Source organism: Cyanistes caeruleus, chromosome 3 (genome assembly GCF_971803275.1).
Source record: "Cyanistes caeruleus chromosome 3, bCyaCae1.hap1.1, whole genome shotgun sequence".
NCBI lineage: Eukaryota > Metazoa > Chordata > Aves > Passeriformes > Paridae > Cyanistes > Cyanistes caeruleus.
Genome location: NC_141703.1, coordinates 7,587,504 through 7,604,068, shown reverse-complemented (window position 1 = coordinate 7,604,068; position 16,565 = coordinate 7,587,504). Strand labels below are relative to the sequence as shown.

Below are 16,565 nucleotides of genomic sequence, written 5' to 3'. Positions count from 1 at the left end.
TGACATTCCTTGGCATATGCTTAATCCTTTTTACGTCTCTCAAGTGTGAATAGAGCCACCCAAACACAGGTGCTGCTGCCTGGCACAGCCCCAAATCTGCAGGGGTGGATATCAGGCAAGGTGTGTCCAGATCTGGGCTTTTCTGGCACAAGCCAACCTCTCTGTACTGTGTCAGTGCCCTGCTGCTCAACCTGCTGTTCCCTGGGATGCTGCTGCCCATTGAGTTGTGAGGGCTGTGTGCTCTTCTCCACACCCTGGGCTGTAGCCTGTACAGCCTGGTGCTGTAGCCCTTCAAGACTCCAGCAACACACAGCCAGCTTGAGGCACTGGTAGGATCCCCCAGACTCCATGGGATGCTCTGTCAAGGCACCCACTGAGCATCTACTCCAAATAATAGTCTGAGAGCATCCCAGCTTGGTGCTTTCATTCATTGCTTCCACAGTCTGCTCTATTTTTTTTTTTTTGCAAATTTTAAGCTGCACCAATTGCAGCCCCAAGCAGTGAGGTTCCCTACCCAAGGGAAGCATTTCTGTGACACTGGGGAGTCCATCGCTCTGGTGAGAGAGACACTGTAGAGGCTGTCACCAAGTGTGCCTGAGTGGCTGCTGTGAATGCTCAGAGTGCCAGGGAGGAAGAGGATGTTTTGGATGCCCCAGAAGTGCTGCCCTGTGTGTCCCACCAGCTCCTTCCCCCTCCCACACCCTCATGTACCAAAAGTGCCTTCCCTGTACAGCCCAGTAAGGCTCAGAGAAGTGTGAAACTGCTGCTGAAGTCAAATGCAAATTATAATCATAGTGAGAAATTCTGGGTGGAACACAGGCTTTTTGAGGGCTGTTGTATCTTACAGAGCCCCAATGTGATTTATTTTTAATGCTGAATGTCTGGCCCTCCATCACATTTCCCACATGTGTCATTTGCCCCCTCATTTTGTTTGTTTCCCACCATACAAGGAGGGCAGATACTCTCCATCATAACTCAAATTGGGCACAGTATCTCCAACAGCTTGTTGCAACACACTGGTGGCTACAGCCCAGCTGTTGTGGCACATCTTCTCTGACAAGAGCACAGAGGGTTTCCTCTGCCTGCCTGCAGGTTCCCGTGAACCCAAGACAAACTGCATCCCTGGATGCACCCCAGAAATGGTTAAGGGAGGAGCAGGCTGTGGTGCTGCTGCTCTCAAGCTCACAGGAGTGGGGCTTTCTCTTCTTGTTGCCAGTTACTAGGATTGGGAGTCAGTGCTGATTCTGTCCAGGAGTGTAGTACTTGTATTTGCCCTGCTGCAGAGGAGCTGCATCCTCTGCCACCATCAATTTCATGCCCCAGAAAAGGGTGCTGAACTTGTCCCTCAGGTAATGAGGTCTTCTGCAGCTGGCAGGAAACAGAGTCTTCTGCATGAGCAGAAGTGCTGTGCTCCTGTGATCCATAACTATACCCCAACGTGGGGGATCTGCTGTCTTTGCCATGTCATGGCCATGGGGGCTTTTTCTGGCAAAGCCCAGGGTTGGTACGGAGGAGGAGGTATCAGCAGCCCATGAAAGCACAGGCAGGGAACGAGTGGGAAGCAGAATATGTGGGTGTAAATGTGAGCTTATCTCCTGCAGTGGCTGCTCCCCTCCCACCCCCAAGCTCTGCTGGCTTTAATCATCTTAGATCTGTGCAAAAACTCTGCATACGTCAGGTGCAGGATGTTTGAGTGGCTGCATTACTGAGCTGGAGGATCTAAACCCCTTGCACATGGACTTTGTGGAGGTGGCAGACGGCTCTGGTGGCCACAGCTCCTGACCCCAGGGCAGCTCCTGAGCCCAGGCACTGCTCCATCCCCCTCTGCTGTGCCCAGGAGCAGTGATGTGTTTCACATCTGGGCTCGATATATTCAGAGAATGCATGGCCACTGCATATTCAGTAAGGCATGGTAAGTTCATTTAACAAATCTTCCAGATCATCTGTGAATGTATACTGCTCTAACCTCCAGTTTAATGTGCTGGTTATTGTGGTATTGAAGTTTATTCCTGATCCTGATTTTCCTCTTTTCCTGCCTGCCAGCATCTTTGACAGACAACAGAATTCTATTTTAGATCTGTACCAGGTAATTATGTTTGCTTGGCATGTTGCAGTGCTCCTTGTTACTTTGCATTCAGGAGTGTTAGTCAGGCAGGAGAAAGTGTCATGACAGGTGGAGTAAAAATCACAATCCAGCTCAGCTATAGCCCCCCAGGTCTGGTCCTCCAAGAGTCCCAGGGCTTCTGGGTCATTCTCCCAAGTATTTGACCTGGCTGCAGAGCAGGATCCTGACATAAATGCCTGAGTTAAGTGAAGACAGGTAAGGTGATAAACCTGCCCCAAATATTGACTCTGTACTGTGGGGAGAAGGTGGCACTGATCCTGTCCTCTTGTTGGGAGAAATTAATTACGAGGAGGTAAACAAAGTGTCTGGTGAGTCCTGGGAGGGCTGTTGGCTTGGAAAAGGTATGGCTTGTTGTGCCTTTGGTGCAGAAAGACTATTTGAAAAGGTGTTTGCAGAGCTGTGTGTAAGTTCATTGTGCATTGCCTGTGTGTGGCTGTGGAGGAGCTTTATCAGGATAAATGGACCCATGAGCACTAAGGGGGAACTAAGCAGAACTTGCTGCCACCTCCTTGCCTTCCTTTCCCATTAGATCACAAGGACCTGCAGGGAGTCACTGCCTTGGGCAGCAGCCTGTGGTAAGCATGGCATGAGGACTTCAGCAGGACACAAGCAGCTTCCTTTTACTGTCCCGGGGGGGAGTGGGAGCTCCAGACAAAATTTACTAGAGAAACCCTGCCACTGAGTCACAAGGTGCAGAGGATCTTGCTTTTTAAACTTCTTGGAGAGAAGCCTGAAGGTGGCTGGATCCAGTCTTAGCCTCACACTGTCAACAATTGTAATTGTTGAGTAATTGTGACCTGCAGGATTTAAAGATGGCAAATCAGATATGTCTATATTAAAAAAACTGCTCATGATGACAAATGATTAGACAAAAGATTTTAATCAGAATTACTTACTACACAGACTAGAAGCTGAAACTACTAACAGTTATATAGTATAATGTAGTGCACTAAATTAAAGCAATTGTATTAAAGGTAACAAAAAGAAGCAGTTGCTAAGTAGACATTGATGTAACTCACCATACCAACACTCAGAGTGGGGAAGTCTCTTTCTCTTAGCCTGGAGGAGCAACCTTGAGGGGCATCCAGGGGGAATCTCCACACACAGTCCAGGAAGGGGTATCTCAGAAGAACCTCCTATGTGGAAAGTGGACTGGGTTTTTAGAGTGTAAAGGGGTTGACTGCCAGTCCTATGCCTCCAGGCCAGTTTAGCAACTTACTGGCTGGCCAAAGGTTTGCCTTACTGTCAGGATGTTGATTTGGGGTCGGTGTGCCAGACTGATTTTTAGCATAACACAACACCAAAACAACACAGGGCTCCCCTCTCAATCCAGCCTGATAGATTTGCAAATAAGACATTTTCCACTGAGTTGCTTGACCACATTCCAGGTCAAAGCATGAGGGGGGGTGGGGGGAAACATCCTGCCACAATTACACAGGATAGAAATGACCCCACAGTTGCACAGAGCAGAGCAGAGCAGCTCCCCAGCTGCTGGGAAATGTGGCATGAGCCCACACTCCCCCAGGACTCCCTGGCTGTGCATGCCACACTGGCACCCTCAGGTGCCACCTTCAGCAGGGAGGGCAGGCTGGAAAATCCAGGTGCTGCCAGTCTTGGATATCCCGATCCTCTGTGTGATGTGGGAGCTCCTCTGATGCACTCTGGACAGCGGTGATGCCCTGCTGCACATCAGGGCTGGAGGGAGGGCAGGGCTCCCCTCACCCTGCAGAGGAAGATGATGCAGCCCTGTTCAGGCTTCAACAGCAGCGTTTTTTCCCTGAACAGAGAACCCTGAGCATGGCTGCCAGTTTTTGTCAAGGCCGAGTCACAGAGTGAATGTGGGAAACCTGGATTCAAATCCCTCTTCAGTTTTAGTTAATACAGATCTGAGCCCAGCTTCCCTTTCCTTCCCCAAGACTGCTCTGGGTATTGTGGAGAATTACCCAGCAGCCCAGATGATGTTGTTTTTCAGCACTGTATCCATACCCATGTACTGCAGTGGGAAGCAGGAACTTGCTTCCATGGCAGACACCCAGCCCCTCACTGCAGAGTAGCCCTCACTGCTCCTTTCTTGCTGGAAATGTTTGATTGGCTTGAGAGAGACATGAAACCACATCTGCAGGATGGGCGGGGAGAGACCTCGTGAGCTGATGTAAAATCCAGTGGCCTGGACAGACTTGGAGAGGATCTCTGTCCCGCCCTTGCCAAGCAGTGGGAGGATCTGACCCTGATGGAGCCATCCCCATCCCCATCCCCATCTCCCTGTCCTCTTCCTGTGGGATGTGTGTGATGTCTTACGGGGCTGCTGGCAGAGGTTTGGGCTGACAGATGAGCAGCCCGTGGTTTGCTGTGCACTGCATCTGCTTCAGGCTGTCTACCCTAGAGTGTGCTGTTCTCTTTCAGAAAATGCTCCTGCTGCAGCTGCAGGCTCCCAGGCCTCTCCTGTGGCACGGCCTGGCCATCGGGCAGCACCTGGGCTGGGGCTAAGATCTGGTGCCCAGCCTGACCCTCTCCTCTTCCCGCTGTTTTATTGATTTTAATTCATCACTTTCCATGTGGTTAAGTGGCTTTTTGGTGGCTGTTTCTTGCCAAGTGCTGCTGCTGGCTGCCTTGTCTCATCCACAGCCTGGGTGGTGAAGAACCAACCCTCCTGCAGGATTCCTCCTGCAGACAGCCTGCTGTGAGGCAGCTGCCAGCTGCTGTGTCCTTGGGCTGGCTTTGGGCATTGTGACATGCTCTCAGTCCTCAGTCAGGGGTCCATCAGGAACCCGTCCTAGCTCTGAGATGGCAGCCCACATGTGTGTGGTGGGGATGTGGCTCAGGTGGGAGGGTGAATGGGGCTGGTGTGAGCTTGAGGCCCTCCTTGCTGAGGATCCACAGGGGGAACCTGTGAGGGGAAACCACAGCAGCTCTTCTCTCCAAAGCGTGTCTTGAAGTTGGTCTTCTGCAGGGGTGGGACCAGGAGGAGGCAGGCTGACAAGGACACAGCACGGCAGCCCGAGGAAGCTCTGGAATTCAATGCCTGAGCGAAGTTTGGTGGCCTCAGTCTACACAAAAATGAAACCCCTGCTTGCAGATGGAGATCTGTCCTCTCTTCTGAGCAAGGGAGAGCTCTTCAGCCCCTTGCTCTCAAAGTCCTGGTTGGCTCCTCAGCTGCTTCTGCGTCTCCTGTGAGCAGCCACATCAGACGTGTACCAAGTGCTATTTCTGCAAACCACAGCACGGCCACACTGGTCCGTCCTGTCTGCTCACAGCTCTGCAATCCCACCACGGACACCTGCTCCCTGCCCCAGGCTCACCCCAGCCAGGGCTGTGTGTGCCCATCCTGGGAGCAGCCTGGTCCTACAGGCAGTGCTGACAACATGAGCTCTGCCGAGGAGCGCTGAGGTGGCTCCTTCAAAGGTCACCCCGGTGATTACGAGCACAGGAAAGGTTCAGATGTGTGACACAGCTGTGGCTGTGAGGAGAAGTATGCATCATGCTGTGACCACTGTAACACAAGCTCAGGAAACCAGAGCCTGGGGAAGGTGGACAGGCTCGGGCACTCTATGGAATGAGGACCTCACCCCCAGCACTGGTCCCATGATTGCAAGCAGCTGATAGAGATAAAAACCAGGGAGTGAAGGTGTTCAGCCACCAGAGTCAGGCCAGCAGCTCTGCTCCTTCACTACTCTGAGGAAGGCAACACCTGGCTGGAAGTGTCTAAATGTGCTTGGTTCCAGCCAATCCAGCACTGGTGTCACCAAAGCTGCATGTCCTTGGCTGTCTTGTCATCCTCTGTTAGAGAAAGTGAGCCCTGCTGAGGGCCACAGTGCTTCCCATAGCTAAGTGGCTAAAGTGGGTGAGATGAGACCTCTCACCTCCAGTTAGGTAAAATGAGTCCCACCAGTTGTTCTTGAACAAACTTGGTAAATAATGGGAATATTTTAATCTGCAAGAAGCAGTCCACAGAGGCAATTTTAAATCATATCAATGTATATTAGAGATAGGAGCTACCTACAGATTCTTAAGTGACGATCACATAAAATGCCCCTGGTCATTAAGAAATGGGCTTTTAGAAGGAATCTTTGCACCAAGTCTGCACAGGATTGCCCTGCAAGGCAGACTTCTCACTGCCAGATGGTGAAGCTATGCCAAGGTTTATGTTCCCACAGCATACACCTCTGGAGCAGAGTGGGCTCCTTCAATCAGGACTCAATTCTCCAAATTCTTTTAGTGGAAGATCAGATATAAACATCTATTGATTTTTTTTTTTTTTTTCAGTGGCAGCATATCTCTGCAGCTTTCTGGTCTTGTCTCCACAGAGAGACACTGACCTCTGGCTTCTCTGAGTTCCCAGAGATTAAAAAGAGCAGGATAGATCATGAGGAGGAACTCCTGGTGGCAAAAAAAATTTAACAGCACAGAGCTGCAGTAGCACAGTCTGTAGCTTCTGAGTCTACTTCCAGCCTGGCAGCCACAGCACCTTCCCAACACTGAGCACCTGTAGTGTGCTCAACCCTCAGCATTAACCAGCCATGAGTCATGCTCTAAATAATGCTGAGATGTGGTTTAGAGCCCAAGTTTGTTTCTTTAGAGAATACATGCTGGTCTCCTTTATGTTTTCCTACCTAAAATGACTAGAAACTTCTCCTTTTCAGGCCTCCTTCTCACGCTGTCATGCCCTTTCGGTGCCAAGGGTTATCAGGAAATGAGTCAGGAGTCTCCAGCAGTTCACAAGGGCATTGGGTGCTGTGCTTGGTGCACCTGCAGTGCTCTGCTGAAGCCGCTCACAGGGCGACGCTCCCTGGCTTTCCTAGAAATTGGGACCTCATTTGCCTGCCAGTGCCAGTTCCCCAGCCTCCCCCAGCACATGCTGAGATGTTAATGTCTTCTCTGTGCCAGGGGCTGCAGCTGTGCAAGGCTCCTGCCCATGGATGGTGCAGAGAGGTACAGTGCCGTGAGCTGTGGAGCTGCTGCTGCTGCTGCTGGGCAGGAGGAGCTCCGGGTGTGCCAGCACAGTGTGCCTGGTGAGGCTGGGCTGGGAGGGCTCCTGATGGGGCAGGACACGACCTCTTCCAGCTGTTTTACCTCCAGCCATGGTCGAAAATCCAGGGTGGGGCTGGGCCAGCTGCAGTCACTGAAGTTGTGTGTGTGGGCTGGATGCCGATGGCACAGCTGCTGTCAGAAGCTCCCGCAGGAGCAAATGCTGTCTGTGCTGGTCTCTGGTGAGGCTGCCTGCTGCAGCAGCTCTCTGAGAAGTGCTCCCTCCCTGCCAGCCTCCCTCCAGCTGCGGCAGCATCACCTCATCGCACTGCGGCTGCTGATGCCCCAGTGGGCACCTACTGCCACTGCCCCCCGCCCCAAAAAGGGGCTGCTGAGGTGCTCTCAGCTCCCAGGTTATCAAACACACCAGTCCCCAGCCCATCAGCCCCCACCCAGCCTCTGTGTATAGCAGAGGCTCCCAGTGCCCTTCACTGGGAATGATTTGTCGGTCCTGCAAGCTGCTCCTCTGAGGGAGGTGGTTCTGCTGATCACAGAAACACTTCCCCAGGCTCAGTGGTCCCTCATGTCCCACCCCTCCAGCCCTAATATGGGCACATGGAAGAAGAGCAGCGAGGCACAGGGGACCCCCAAAATCTCAGAGGAATGTGGTGTCCTGGTGCAGAGCATCCCCTCCCTGTGAGCAGGTTTGGTGTTGCTCTGTGAAGCTGCTCAGACACCAGTTTGTCCCCAGATCCCACACACCCTCCTCGCCCTCTGCCTCCCCCTTGCCGACACAAGAGAGACATGATTCCTGGTACCCCTGATAAGGCTCTTGCAGATATTGGGGAAGAAAGAAGTGGGAATAGCACTTGCTCCTCCTCCTCCCCGCTCAGTTTCTTCATGGCTGAAAGGTCAGTGATCTGCTTTCTGTGATCAGGTAGGTTGTGGCTTCCTGGCATTCTCATGGGAACCAGGGCTTCCAGGGCAAACATCAGCTGCCCCAGCAGCAGGGAGGACCCAGCTGGAGCTGGGTCTGTCACCACAAGGTCTCCAGCAGCTTCAGCTCTGTGCTGGAGGCTGCAACGTGCCCGTCTGTGGCTTTGCAAATCTCTTTCCTCCTCTGCAAAACAGCGCGGTGCAAAGCACTGAAGTGCAAAGCTGGAGGGTTTATTACAGCAGGTGGTGAGGAAAGGCTTAAAACCTAAAATTCAGCTAAAATCTGTGCTCTGTGGGTCACTCCCTGCCTTCCAGCCTGCCCCCAGCACAGCCTGCTTACACTCTGTTGGGGACAGACAAATTTCCTGAGGTGCCAGCCAGATGCCTGAAGACTGAGGGAAAGCCAAACCAAAATAAACCTGATGTAGCTGGGTGTTTTAATTTGCAGGAAGTGCTGTGCAGCAGCAGGCTGGTTCCCAGCTGAATCTTTCTTGCTGCATCAAGCATAAATTCATCAGGTATTCCATTTCCTGGGAAAAAAATAATAAAGCAGAATAATTCACTTGGAAATAAAGAGTGGAGCTATTTTTCCCTCTGACATGGTGAATGCAATTACCCAAGGCATGGGAGGCTGAGATAACTCACTTATTCAGCCCCCACTCTCCAAAGAAACCATCATCATTCTGTCAGAAAAGGCTTTAAACTCAAATTCACATCCTGAATGCTAAAACATCACCACATACAGAAGCCATCCTTATGATTTCCATGCACCAGCTGCTGCATCACAAGGAAAACACACTCATAGGCCAGAATTCATTATTGTCAAGGCCATACACACACTGCAAGCTCCCTGTGTTTGCTGACCCTTTTCCCAACGCTCTTGGTATCTCCTTGTCCTTCAGGAGCAATTCCTAGTGAAGCAAAGCCCACTGGCACTCTGTTAGTAGTGTCTGAGCCATGTTGGGGCTGGGAAAATGTGCATGGGGGTTGAGAGTCTCAAGCTGTGTCTGTTTGGAGAGCTCAGTGCAGGCAAGCCATAAGCCTGTGATTGCCCCCAAATTTAATTCCATTTAGGCAGCACTCTCCCACCTCTTCTGCCATTACATAATGGGGAGTGAAGTAATGACTTTCAGCAATGCTGTTTGAGTGGCAGCAGTCCAATCCTGGACTGTATTTTTTTTTTTTAATGGTGGGGGGAGAGCAGGTTGGCAGAGGGGAGGAGGCATCCGTTTGGTTCGTCTGCAATCCCTGTTTCGCTTTGGGAGCTTTAGAGGACAGACACATTCTTCCATCTCCGCTAATCCTCCTCTGATACAGAGGATTTTCCTGCCATTAAATGATAGCTTGTGAGAAAAAAATGCCAACTTTTCAGAGACTGGCTCGTGTGGCTAAGGGCAGCCTCATGAGCAGGAGGGAGGACACAGCCACTGCCTGGCCAGGTAAGCCACACGTCTGGGTGATTTCTGTTGGGAATTTTGGTTTCCACTCTTTGATGGTTACGCTCCTCTGTACCAGCACCTGTTTCCTGGGAGTAGAGCCAGTCTCTTACTGTTGGTGATCCTTTCCCACCTCAGATGACAGGAATCTGCCTTTGGCATGGCTTCTGGGAAGGACACGAATGAGCTCCTGAAAAGCAGTGGCACAAAGCTGCAGGATTCCCTGAGAAGGTCAGTGGTGGAAGAAAGATCCTCACCAGGAAGGTGCTGGGGACTTCTTCAGTTTGAAAGTGTGTGAGAGAAGAGCATTTTCCTTCATCTTCCTTTCTAAACATAGATCTTTTTGTGGAAAAATGATGCAGGGAAATGACAGAGGATGAAACCCATCTCTAGTCTTCCTGTGTGCTTTTAGATCCCTCAAGTTTGCTTGCCAGACCTGAAATGCCTGAGAATAATCAAGGTAATGTTTGCCATCATTCTAAATGGTGAGTATACTCTTATTCTGCATTATCCAGTAGTGGATTAGACAGATCATTTGGAAAGGTGGCGGTTACATATTCAATTATCGCAATCATTGTCTCTTTACCTTCTTAAGACTCTTTTGTTTCTTTTCCTTTGGTCTCTCACTCTGTCTTCCATATACTGAGTTACTGTAATATTTAAAAGAGCAAAAGATATCATCCATGGGAGGAAATTTTTTTATTCTTTAATGTCATAAATATTTTTGACCTTACTGATCTATTTCATCCTTTTGCTCAAACATGTCTCATTTGAGTGCTCAGATGTGCCACTGAGTCGCTGAAAGTTTCCAGCTGCTGCCCTGTCTGTGAACATCCTTTTTTAGGGAAGGGGAAGGAATGAGATGGGAAAGATGGGAATGTTTCAGGCTACTCTGATCAGAGGAGATCTTGTCAGCAGGAAGAACTGATCTCTTTTGCCCTGAGCAACACCTCTCCTGAGGGTTTGATAGGGTTCAGGTGGAGGATTTTTTCAACTTCCTTTCCAGGAGAAAGAGGGTAAATTGCCCACAAAGGCTGCATTGCTGAGGGGTTTCCCTGAGCTCCTGTTGCTGGGGGATATTTTCTCATTGAATGGTCCTCACGCTCTTGATTTCCATGTCCAGCACATTGCAAGGGTGCACTTGTAAATTGAGATATTAGAAGTCTGCTATGAATAACCACAAGCAGAAGACCCAGATTTGGCACTAGTGTATAAGGAAAACAGGCTGGATATGGCTTGGGGGCAGACATTTCCTTTATTGAGTGATCAGGGAATAAGCAGGGGGGGGAAGGAGGGGATTTGATTATCAGCAGGCTCATTCCTACACTGCCCACCATGTGCACAGCAGTGTGGATGGGGGGCTGGGGATGTGACTGAGCTTGGGGCAGCTGGAGCTGAGCATGGAGCTTGCTCAGGACAGCCTCACCTATAGCTCAGCCTATGCACAAATGCCCCTCTGGATGTCACCCTGAACCCACACAAGGCTCCCTACCAGCAGCAACATTTGCATCCATCATTTTCCAGACAACCAACTGCAGTCAGACATTTGGGAACAGGCAAATCCTTAATCTGTCTGGCCCTCAGTTTATGTAACTGCCTAGCAAAAACAACATATGCCCCTGTTGGCACGCAGAGGATGGACTGGTGCAGAGGGGAGCAAAAGAAGCAGCCCCTGGGCAGGCTACACAAAGAAAGAGCAATCTGAGACCAGCATATTGTTCCCCTTCTTGTCCTTAGACTCCAGCTGTTGTCAGGGGGACTGGAGGGGACTTTCCTATAGCTGTGACTGTTAGATAAGGGCATGGGAAAAAGAGGAAGAGCAGACAAACAAAATGACAAGCTGTCTAAAATCCTTTCTACCTCCCAGAGTCCTTCACTATCATTTATCCTTGAAGTGATGTTGTTTTTCTAATTCTGCAGTCACAATAGTGTGCCCGTCATCATGAGACTTGAATTTTGATGAAGAGGCCACAGCTCATCCTTTTGTGATGCTCTCTCTGTGCATCTAAATACCTTTCCTACATGCAATAACCAGAATGGTTTGAACTGACCCAGGCTCCAGGGCAGCTCCTGGGTTGATGCCCTTCAGCGGGGACCTGCCCAACAACTGGTTTTGCAAGTCTCCTTTACACAGGCAGTGCAAACTCCTAAATACAGTCCCATGCATGTTGTCTTTAGAAAGGATGGAGGAAAAGCAGAGCAATTGTAGCCCAAACTGTTGTTTGTCCTGTACATTAAAGCCTTAAGGCCCGCAGAAATAAAACTTGATGCTTGCTGAAGCTGATGCTTCCAGGCATATGACCTCACAAGTCTGTCTTATTGAAAATGCCCATGGGAATACAGCTGTGGTGGGCAATCTCTGTGCTGCAAACCACAGGGAGAGGCAGCCCAGCTGTTGGCAGCTTCCCCCTCTAGACACTCAGCAGGAATATGGAAGAAACCCCCCTGATCCTGGCAGCACAGTAATAGAGGTGGCTGTTTGGGAAAGCTGTTGGTATCTCATATTTTGCTGGAAAAAAAGAAGAAAATGGTTATGTTTGTATGGGAGCTAATAAACTGCAGCAGAAAACCAGTCAGCAGCAATAGCACCACTTTGTGCTTGTGACTGCATGGAGATCTTTGGTGTGGCTGCTCATTTTGTTGAGGAGAAGGTAGGATGTGTCTGGGAGAGCAATTGAAAAAACTGCCTTCTGTTCTTCCTCTCTAAAGAGTTTATTTTCATGGAATCAGGAAAAGGATTGTGCTGGAAGGTATCTAAAAGGGATCATCTCATTCCAAGCCCCCTGCCATGAGCAGGGACATCGTCTACTATCCCAGGTTTCTCAGAGCTTCATCCAGCCTGGCCTTGAACACTGGCAGGGTTGGGGCATCCACAGCTTCTCTGGGTACCCTGTGCCAGGGCCTCACCACCCTCACAGTGAAGAGTTTCTTCCATATATCTAACCTAAATTTCCTCTCTTTCAGAGGGGAAAACCATTTTGCACTAAAATAAACAAACCACTTTTCAGATTTTTTTTTGACTGGATGTTTTTTCTCTTCAAAAAAGCATGTCTGTGGAGGCTGATGTCTCCTTTTGTTCCTTTTGGTTCTTCTCTCATTTCTCCCAAGAGCTGCCTTCTCTTCCTTGTTGTTCACCCACCTGTGTGGGACTAACCTGGGAGGAAAGAACAGCCTTGCACCTCCCGTGTCAGGCTGGTAAAGGACAGAGTGGCTGCTCCCATCAAACAAATGACATTATGGTGACTGTCTTGAGAATTGGCAAAGCAGCAAAAACTGTGCTGGAGATGCAGAGCTTCCCATCTATGATGAGATGACAAAGCCAGCATTTGAACAATATCTCTCAGTTTGTTTTCACTCGTGCTGTTGTACCAGTACACAGTAGGAATGTGTTTTCAAACACTTCATTGCATCTCCTTGAGAGCTGAGAGTTCCCTTTCCAGTGCTGCACCAGCTCATGGCTCTGGTGGAGAAACATTAGTTTGAAATAAAAGAGAAAGGAAAGGAAAGGAAAGGAGGAAAGGAAAGGAAAGGAAAGGAAAGGAAAGGAAAGGAAAGGAAAGGAAAGGAAAGGAAAGGAAAGGAAAGGAAAGGAAAGGAAAGGAAAGGAAAGGAAAGGAAAGGAAAGGAAAGGAAAGGAAAGGAAAGGAAAGGAAAGGAAAGGAAAGGAAAGGAAAGGAAAGGAAAGGAAAGGAAAGGAAAGGAAAGGAAAGGAAAGGAAAGGAAAGGAAAGGAAAGGGAAAAGGAAAAGGAAAGGGAAAGGGAAAGGGAAAGGGAAAGGATGGGATGAATTTGACACACTTTGGGCAATTAATTGATCTCCTCTGCCCATTGCCAGACTCAGCATACACTGCCCTCCCCTTTTCCAGACCCAGGAATGCTGTAACCCACCCACAGCTGCTGGCCTTCAATGCATTTCTGCCTGGTCCTTGGCCAAAGCATGTACCTGTTGGGCAGCAGAGAGACCCCAACAGAGGCACTTGAGAAATACTGAGTTCTAGGCAAACCCCCTCTTGGGGACAGGAATTAATCAGAGATTATGTTCTAGGTGACATGTATTCTCAGCAGGTTTAGAAACCCCAGAAGATTTGTAGGGATTTTACACAAGAGCTCCTCAGTCAGCACTGGTGTACAGGTGGAAATTAGCTTGGCTAGAGGGGATGAAAAGACAGTGTAATTTCTTTTTGCTGCTGTGACTAATTTGCTAATGAGGCATTCTTTTCTCTCCTGCCCCGCCTCTGTGGGGATGGCAGTGATCCTTTGGGTCCCACAGGTCCATGGGGTGTGGGCCTGTGTGCGCTCCTGCCCTCCCAGCTGTGTGTGCACGCCGGAGAGGAGCTGCTCCGTGCTCTGTGACCGTGCTGGGCTGGGGCAGATCCCCAGCGAGTTCCCCTGCGAAGCCTCTTCCATCAACCTGGATAAAAACAGCATCAAGTTCCTGTCCGAGAGGGCCTTTGGGACGCTGCCTTCCCTCAAGTCCCTGTCTCTCAACCACAACAACATCTCCTTCATCACTCCAGGGGCGTTCAAGGGGCTGCCCAGCCTGACGGAGCTGAAGATGGCCCACAACGAGTACATTCGCTATCTCCACACTCGCACCTTCACCGCGCTCCGGCGCCTCGTGAGGCTGGACCTGGCCGACTGCAACCTCTTCAACATCCCAGACAGGATCTTCATCGAGCTGCCCGCTCTGCAGGAGCTGTTCTGCTTCCAGAACAACTTCCGAAGGATCCCAGGCGCCATCAGGGGCATGGAGAACTTGACCCATGTGTACCTGGAGAGAAATAGGATCGAAGCGGTGGCCTATAACTCCCTGCAGGGCCTGACTAAGCTGAAATACCTGAATCTGCAGGACAACAAGATAAATGTCATCCATGAGCGAGCTTTTCAGGGCTGTCAGAGGATGGAGTACCTGTACCTGAATGACAACTTGATCAGTGAGCTTCCAGAAAACTCCTTTGATGGCCTGAGGCGCCTGAAGATGCTCAACCTGGGGGGGAATTTTCTCAGGAACATTTCCAACACCTGGTTCCGGGACTTGGGGGAGCTGGAGTTCCTCTACCTGGACCGCAACAGGATCAGCTACATCGAGGAAGGGGCTTTTGAGAATCTCACCAGCCTGGTGGCGCTGCACTTGAACAGCAACAACCTGACCACGCTGCCCTTCTCGGTGTTCGAGCCCGTGTACTTCCTGGGGCGCCTGTACCTCTTCCGCAACCCCTGGGAGTGCGACTGCCGCATCGAGTGGCTCAAGGAGTGGATGGAGAACTACAGGCTCGTCAGGGATATTCCGTGTGCCTCCCCCTCCTCCGTGGCTGGCATTGATCTGACGGACGTGCTCTTCGAGAGGTCTCCCGAGGGTTACTGCCTCGACCCGGTGGAGCTGAACATCACGTCCGAGGGGCCGGGCCCGAGCGAGGAGCCTTGGTCCACCACAGAGAGCAAGTTCAACAGCCTTATCTCCAAACTCTTGCTCCAGATGGGCCTTCCCGAAGAGGTGGCAAATGCCACTGAGGTGTACAGTAACACCACGCAGCCGGATGGACAGACTGAAGGGGTTTCTTCTGGCATGGGGGAAGAAAGAACCGAGGCTGACTCTTCCTCCTTGTACCTCCCAGCACTTTTTACAGTGATTGTTCTGCTGTGCAAATAGTCCAAGGGCTGGATGGAGCAGGGGTTCTGCTTAAGCATTTAGACCCTGCACCTACTTAGTCATGAGAGAAAAGTTTTACTGTGAGCCTCCGATACATAATGGGCTCCAAAATCTTCCAGGCTGGGTTTGTTGGATCTGGTTCCAGATTCCCCTGGGAGCTGGTGAAATCTGAGTCCCACTCTGGGTTACAAACCTGCCCTGTGGGTGCCCCAGAGCCTCCTGGATACTCAGAGGGAGATGAGCAGCACTAATACTGAATTTTGCCTAGAGATGTGTAATGTTCCCTGCTGGGAATGGAGGGAAGAAGGGTCTGTCTGTGGGGTGTTTGTTCCACCAGGCCAACTCGTGAGAGCGAGATGTTCCATGGTAACTCAGCTTCGTGAGAGCAAGATGAGGCCGCAAAACCAGAGCCCTCTTCATGTCCTGACAGACACCCACACCCACACCCACGGCAGACGCTGCTGAACAATGGGAAACCATTCCTGATTTCCCCCCTTGGGTGCAGGAGGGAGCAGGGCAGTCCTGGTGACATCCAGGGATGCAGCACTGGGCCTCATGGGAAGGACAAAAGTGCCTGGAGAGGCACCAGCCCCAGGCAGGTCTGGGGTGGGCACAGTATGCTTGCAGTGACCCCAGGCAGGATTTTGATCCTTTCTCCCCCCCGTTATCCTGGCACTGGTGTGGGAGAACCAGATGGACTTGTGTTTGTCCAAACAGTCCTCTCTGAGGCAAAGCTACTTAAACTTAACCTACTTATTCCCATCATTTCAATATGTCTATTTTTTCAGTGAATATATTGTTTCAAGGAATAATTTTTTTTTTATTTGTAGGTTGTTTCATGGCATGGCAGCAGGGGCAGAGCACAGTGATGACAAATGCAACCAGGCCCTATGAAATAATCTGTATTTCCACCACTAATATGTACCATTTAGTGTGTCATATTATGCCATACTGATAATCTTCTTTTATACAACATTTTAAGTGTTTTATCTTTGAAATCTTCAGTGAAAGCTGCTAATATATCTGCTAATACCAGAAAGAATGGTGTTTTATGTATCAAAACATATTAATAAAATAATTTGATATTTTACTCACAAAAATAAATTAACTGCTCAAACCTAGTTGGTTTTTTTTGAGATCCTTGACCAACTCTGGTGATTTTTTTTTTGTAGGCTGCTCAAATGGGTGCACACGAGTGTCCTTTCATGGCCTAGAGCAAACAACAACCTATTTATTGCAACATAAGTACTTTCACTTAGAACTTGACCATGCTTATGTTTGTGTTAAGCAGCAACACTTGGAAATATAAGTGACTATATAGAAATACACTTCTGTCCAAAAAGATCTACTGCTTTCTAATTAGTGCCAGAGATTTCCAGAGGAAAGCTGAGTACAGGGAAAACCAAGCCTTCCCTGCTGCAATGGCTTCTCAGTTATCTGCAGCTCGACCACA

General features: G+C 49.9%; 1 protein-coding gene across 12 annotated transcripts; it reads left to right on the top strand.

Moving 5' to 3' along the window:
• Positions 1–1,641: 1,641 nt before the first annotated feature.
• Positions 1,642–16,233, top strand: NYX (nyctalopin). Of its 12 annotated transcripts, none has more exons than XM_086879694.1 (4): positions 1,643–1,912; positions 2,044–9,693; positions 9,800–9,947; positions 13,713–16,233. In XM_086879694.1, the coding sequence occupies exons 3-4, from the start codon at positions 9,926–9,928 to the stop codon at positions 15,110–15,112; spliced, it is 1,422 nt and encodes a 473-aa protein (XP_086735820.1). In that variant the 5' UTR covers positions 1,643–1,912; positions 2,044–9,693; positions 9,800–9,925; the 3' UTR covers positions 15,113–16,233. The 12 variants fall into 12 exon arrangements, with proteins under 12 accessions (XP_086735825.1, XP_086735820.1, XP_086735821.1 ...); XM_086879695.1 differs by having other exon boundaries at positions 1,643–9,465; positions 9,601–9,693; positions 9,875–9,947; XM_086879697.1 differs by having other exon boundaries at positions 1,643–9,465; positions 9,601–9,693; positions 9,800–9,922.
• The last annotated feature ends 332 nt before the right edge of the window (positions 16,234–16,565 follow it).